The sequence below is a fragment of the Anabrus simplex genome, chromosome 8, assembly GCF_040414725.1.
Source record: "Anabrus simplex isolate iqAnaSimp1 chromosome 8, ASM4041472v1, whole genome shotgun sequence".
Classification (NCBI taxonomy): Eukaryota; Metazoa; Arthropoda; class Insecta; order Orthoptera; family Tettigoniidae; genus Anabrus; species Anabrus simplex.
In genome coordinates, this window is record NC_090272.1 from 41,275,863 (window position 1) to 41,282,500 (window position 6,638).

The following is a 6,638-nucleotide window of genomic DNA, read 5'->3' on the forward strand; positions in this document are numbered from 1 at the left end:
TCAAAAATAATGATAAACTTGTAGCCTAGTACTTCTGTGCCGCACATAGAATGTAATCCGCTCTTTGTAAACTTCTTCATATGTGTAACAGCAGACAGTAAATTAACTATCTACATGTGAGTAATATCTTTAACTGGTTGTAATTAAGCACTGCATTTAAATTGCTTAAAAAATACTTCTATCAATGAAAGAAAATATGTAGTATTTTGCCATCATAATTTTTTTTTTTTTTGCTATTTGTTTTACGTCACACCGACACAGATAGGTCTTATGGCGACGATGGGACAGGAAAGGTCCAGGAATGGGAAGGAAGCGGCCGTGGCCTTAATTAAGGTACAGCCCCAGCATTTGCCTGGTGTGAAAATGGGAAACCACGGAAAACCATCTTCAGGGATGCCGACAGTGGGGTTCGAACCCACTATCTCCCGGATGCGACCTCACAGCTGCACGCTCCTAACCGCACGGCCAACTCGCCCGGTCATCATAAATTAGAAGCCATAACCTAATTATTTGGTAGAATTGGACAAACCAGGTATTCTTCAACCCCAAACAGCTGCGACTAAAGAGGTTATAGTACTCTTAAATTATAATTTTCAAACTTTGCTCTGCATGTTCTGTAGGTAGTTAGAACCGACAATAAGAAGTATAAAAATTATAAGTGCTGATGGTAAAAATGGAAGATCATTAAGATTATGTGGGCTGTTCCAACACAAGCCTGTATAAAGCCTAGGATTTATTTGCTTTATAACATTTACTTAGTAGAATTATTATTTTATTTCTTCACCAAGATTACAGTTTACAAAACAGGTAACTCCCCCGTCACCTGGCTAAGGCTTTGGCATGGACCAAATCAACAAGAAATTACTCCATAACCTCTAATAGTGGAAAATTACAGGAGCTTAACTGTTAAGGTGAATTATCTTGTCAACGGTAACATTTCTCTGACAAACCCGCTTTACATGTACAGTTGCACTTCACATTTTCCCCCCTTTATTCAAGACAACATTAACTTTGTGGGGTTTTGAATCGATGTGGGATGATTGTAAACACAACGCTACAACACCAGTTTAATCTTCTGTTTCAAAACTTTTACCTACACATATCAAGTAATTACGCTTGAATATTTCTTCCCCTTCCACTAATGGACGCGCGAAATCTCCGACAACTCTCAACAGTTGCGCATACGACACCAAAGACATTTTGAATTCTTAATAAATCCTACAGACGCACACCCGATCACTGTCGTGTTTACTTCCCGTCACTATCTCGCCGCCATATTGGAAACAGCTGACCGTAAGCTCCTCCCCCGTTTCGGACGTCAATTGAGCCCTACTAATAGATTCTTGTCGCTACGTTAAATTAACATTTCGGCGTACGTTTTTAAGTTGTTCGTACCGTACTTAACAACGGCTAATCCTCGCTCTAGTTTCAGGAAATTTTGTGCTCTCCACACCTCTCGTAGACCAACCCCAAGAGCACAGAATTATTTTTCGATTACAATATAAGACCCAAGGTTCGCACCGAGAGTCTTCTCAAAAATTACTCCATATAGGAGTAGACGAAACGCTTTAGCGTCGTGGGTGATGATTCGCAACTCAGACTGCAGACTATATCCCAAACGAAACTAAGGAAGGTCGTTACACAGCAGACAGTTCATTTGCAACAGAAAATATCATACTGCTATAATATTATGAATATTTAAATTTACACTATATTAGTACAATATAATATACTATTATTGATATATGGACGAATTTTGTTACAATAATTTAATATGCATTCAGTTTTGAGAACCCAATCTGTATAAATATCAAATATAGACTATCAGAGCTCTCTATGGTTTCCTTCTTTAACTGCCGTAGTGGCGTACACACCATTCAAGGGGCAAACGAGTTTCGCTGTTCCCGCTACTGCGATCTAGTGAGTGATGAGTGATCTGTAAATTATCGCAAGCGGTCCAAATTGCGTCTTACGCATGACATCACGCTGGGAGCAGGGAGTAAAGCGGGAGTAAAGATTACTTTCGCTTGTGATTCTTTCTATTATAGTAATAAGCGTAGTGACTAGTGACTGGGTAACAGGAAGGCAGCCCATAAGTTCCAAGAAAGAAGAAGAAATCTATCCAGAAAAAGTGTGCCGATAATAGGTTAGGTTCACCTTTGGGAAAAGTTTGGATTTTAGTTAACATTAAAAATCAGGCTTTCTGATAGGCAGGAAGATATTTTTATATTGCGATATTGTGACTGATTAAGTTTGTACGAAGACTATAGCTGTTATGTCAGTAGGTTTTTATACGCGTGTTTCACGTCTTTCGTAATTGTTCCTGGTTAGGAAATATGAGTACTCAGCGGGGTAATACAAGTCGACAGAGGGCCCAGAAATATAAGAATGTTACAGCTTTCAAAAATGATTTGCATGATAAAACTCCAAAGATGAATTTAATAAACAGTATTGAGGTTGTCAATGTTTGTAGAAAATGTGCCAATATTTTGGAATGGAAAATAAAGTATAAAAAGTATAAACCTCTAAAGGTTCCGCGTAAGTGTACTAAATGTGAACAGAAATGTGTTAAATCTGCTTATCACATAATGTGTCTACCATGCTCTAAAATGATCGGTGTATGCCCTAAGTGTGGAAAGAATGAAGAAATAGTAAAGGAAGCTGATAAAAAGGAAGAGCAGTTCAAGTTAGACAAAGAAATGAAATATATGATTAAAAAACTTTCAGAGAGAAAACGTAGAACATTTCGGAGATACATGTCTAAACAGTGTGATGCAGGTAAGAAAATGTTAATCTTCAGTGATTCGTGAAATATCAGTGAATTAAAATACACAGGAAATGTAATATCCATTAAAAGAATTAGTAATTGGTTTTCTTTAGTGTCATTCATGACTTTGTGAATTAAAATACACAGGGAATGTAATATCCATTAAAAGAATTAGTAATTGGTTTTCTTTAGTGTCATTCATGACTTTTTCTCTGTGGAAGGGGCCGATGACCCAGGCCCCTTAAGACGACAATCATCATGCCTGTTAGAAAGTACAACACTTGACTTAAACTAGGGTCTGTAGCATGGGATGCTAATACGTGGGAGTATATGCCCGTAGATAGGTTTAAGTTGGTATACAATGTAGGAGTAAGTTTAAACGTCCAGTTGAGTCCCAAAGCTTGCCAACCACATTTGGAAATGGAGTAAACAGGATTTAAATTTTGAGATAAGCTGGCATACTGAGATGTTTTAAGAGGAAGTTCAACTGGACAACCATCCTCTATTAACACTAATCAAAGGAAACAAAATGGAAGGGGTCTAACACTTTGAAAAATGAATGTATTAGCCGAAGAAATATAAGGACTACGAAGGAAGAACTTACTGGTATTATATGTTTTCAACTAGCCTTAATTGGGTAATATGAGCCCTATAAGTAGGAAATCTCTTTTTGACACAATGAGGGATCGTTTACAGTGGCATGGAAAGGGACATTAATCATGCACCAAATGTTCCCCTTCTTTGAAACAAAGAAACCATTTTATGAAACATTGCAAGATGTAAAAGAGCTCTCTTAGGCATATTTGCAGCTGGTTATTGAATACTTACTTATAGACTAGGCCTGTCGTAATAGGTGACAAAAAGGGACCTCAAGGGTTCTTAACTAGTCAGCGTTACCACAGAGCCCTTAATTGAGTCCTGTCTTAGTTTCCACTTATTCATACCAGGCTCCTTACTTTCATTTTTCCTATCTGACCTCCCTTGGTCAACTCTTGTCCTTTTCTGACTGTGACGTTATTAGGTTTACAAATCCTATGGAGTCTTTCACATTCATGCCCTTCGTAGCCCTTGTGTTATTTGGCTAATACATTCATTTTTCAAAGTATTGGACCCCTTCCATTTTTTTCCCTCAGATTATTGTCCTCTGAAAACAATAATCACAATCAACATTTTCACTTGTGCAACACAGGATGATATTCTTAAATGGCAATAAAAACTAAAATAATTTGACAGGTATTTGGGCACATTTGACAACCAAGTACCTACTTAGAATTATCAAACTAGCTGTAAAACCCGTCGTTGACAGGATAATCACTTAGCATGTTCATGATGACATTTTTGTTGAACTCTAACATTGTTCCCCAGATTCTGAAGCATACAGGTGGGCATGCTGAACACTGTCAGTGGCTTGTCCTGACGTGCATCCTTGCTGTCTGTGGCCCTTTGCAGTTTCACTTGCTGATCTTGATATGATCTCTTCCTTCCAGTATAAAAGAAAGCCAGTTGTTGAGTCAATATTAAAAAATACTGACAGGTGTTCAAAGGCTTTAAAATGTTACTGGAACCATCTCCATGGCAACTTTCTTTACAGTCTATAGAGCTAATTACCGGCTCTTTGACTAAAACTTTCACATGACTGCTGCTGATATTTCTGGTATTTTTCTTTATATCGGAAAAAGGTATAGAACAAACATTCACATGAGCTATTTTCAAGTAAACCTAACGTAATTTTCCTGTGATGCTGTAACAGATACAGACAAATATTAAACTGAGCATGACATAGGTCATTACGTCACTATTCTCATCAGAATATAATATTAACTGACTGGAATGCCACAGTTAAAAGCAATTATACAGTATGAAATACTCGATCAAACAAACAATGGCACAGTTTATTTTTCACGTACTGCAAGACGCTGGCATTCTAACAGAAGAATTCCGGTGCTGGAATGACCCAGCTATGGACAGCAGTGAACACCACTCTGCTGTTCAGTACCTCAGAGCGGGGATTAAATAGCTAGAATACTATGATGAACCAGTGTGTCGTCATTTACTAGTAGTTATCAGAACGTGTATGAACCGGAGGAATGGCATGCTAAAAAAGAAAGTTATCTAACTCCCTGGCTACTTCCTTGTCAATATTTAAACAGGCTGTTCTATTTGGGATGCAGCAGAAATCCCATCTATTGAAGATGAGTTGCAGCTGAAGATACAAAGCACATCACAATAAACAGTAGTCAGTGTAATGTTATTGTTGATTAATTTGATGGGCTTTCAATATTGGAGGCCTTCACATTTATTAGTTTTCTTCCAACTCTGATATTAGGGCATCCAGTGTAAAGTGAATCATTACATCAGTATTCTCCTTTCCTGTTGTCTTACTCTTCAAGCAATCATTCCTTCATGATTTTTCTCATTTTGATAATCACCTTCACAATTTTCCTGCTGATAAGGGTTGATGACCACGTGGTTTTTCTCTTTTTAGACAACCACTAAAAGAAATGCCACCATCATCAGCTAACACAATTGAACAACATTTCCATGTTACCATTGCTCGGCATTGATATGGACTAAGCAACAAAAATCTAAATTCATGAATTCTGTACGGTAAACTGTACAAGATACAAATTATCGGAAAGTGCATTTTCTATTGATATGTTAGTATTTAATACCAATATAAATGGTCCGTTATTGTGCTGCACCTTAATTAAGACCACGGTCGCTTCCTTTTCACTCTGAGCCCCTTCCTATCCATCATTGGCATTAGACCTATCTGTGTTGGTGCAACATGAATCAGATAGTAAAAATGATCAAAAATTGTATTCTGTATAACATTTGTTGTGTAGCATTTGTCGACAGGACCACTAATATCATACATATTCAAGAATTAAATGTTAGGCCTTACCTTAAACTACCATATCACTCAGCTTGAATAACATTATTTATAGCCTAAAGTGTAGTGGCTTATTCTCCAACTTTATGTACAGATTTTCATTAAATTCTGGTCTGCCATTTCCTCCTGATGTGAGATACGTACGTACATACAGGCGGAGATGACGGAAAATTAAAATTTGCATTTCCTTCTTACTATGGACGTGACCGATACAGATTCCGAGCATTGTAAAGACAAAACTCTTATTTTAAGTATATTCGGCTGTCTAGTGAAATTTAATTGTTTATTAATAAGGCCGTGAGACATTTTCCACCTTAAGTCTGGTTTTGCTGGTGTACTCAGTTACTGATTGATTCAAGGCTTACAAGGACCTTCAGGTATATAAGCCACATATTCTTTTTTGTTCTTTTCATATTTACAGTATATTATGTGAAGATGACCCCTTGAATATGAATACTCCAAAGCCGTTGGTCCAGATTTCCAAGCATTCTTGAGAAAATATGCTTTGGCACATTCCAGGTGCTTATATCTACTAACATGAAGTGACAATCGAGTGTGTGACTTGGTGGGTAGCACAAGAGTCTAGTAAATGAAGGATTGCTGGTTCAAGGCCTGCTACGTGCATGTTTCTTAAAAATTTCTTTATGTTTTATTCTACATGCATAACAGCAATTTGGCTGCGCGGTTTTGATTTCGTAGCTGTGAGCTTGCATTCAAGACAAAGTGGGTTCAAACTCCACTGTTGGCATCCCTGAAGAAGTTTTACTTTGTTTTCCCATTTTTCACACCAGGAAAATGCTGGGACTGTACCCTAATTAAGGTGATGGCCTGTCCTAGCCCAGCGTCACCATTAGACTTGTCTGTGTCAGTGCAACATAAAACAAATAGCTAAAAAATCATTCTACATACATTATGCTAAGTAAGAATATTTGGAGTCTAATGGTAAAAAGGTTGGGTGCACAACTGAAATCATAAGGT

The 6,638-nt window shown here is 37.5% G+C and overlaps 1 protein-coding gene across 1 annotated transcript in view; it reads left to right on the forward strand.

Annotated features, from left to right (window-relative positions):
- The first annotated feature begins 1,973 nt into the window (after positions 1-1,973).
- LOC136879107 (uncharacterized protein C9orf85 homolog) overlaps positions 1,974-6,638 on the forward strand; it is a 32,238-nt gene continuing 27,573 nt past the window's right edge. Inside the window, exon 1 of the mRNA XM_067152850.2 lies at positions 1,974-2,778. Coding sequence (XP_067008951.1) covers positions 2,337-2,778 — 442 coding nt within the window. The 5' untranslated portion in view covers positions 1,974-2,336. The remainder of the gene's footprint in view (positions 2,779-6,638) is intronic.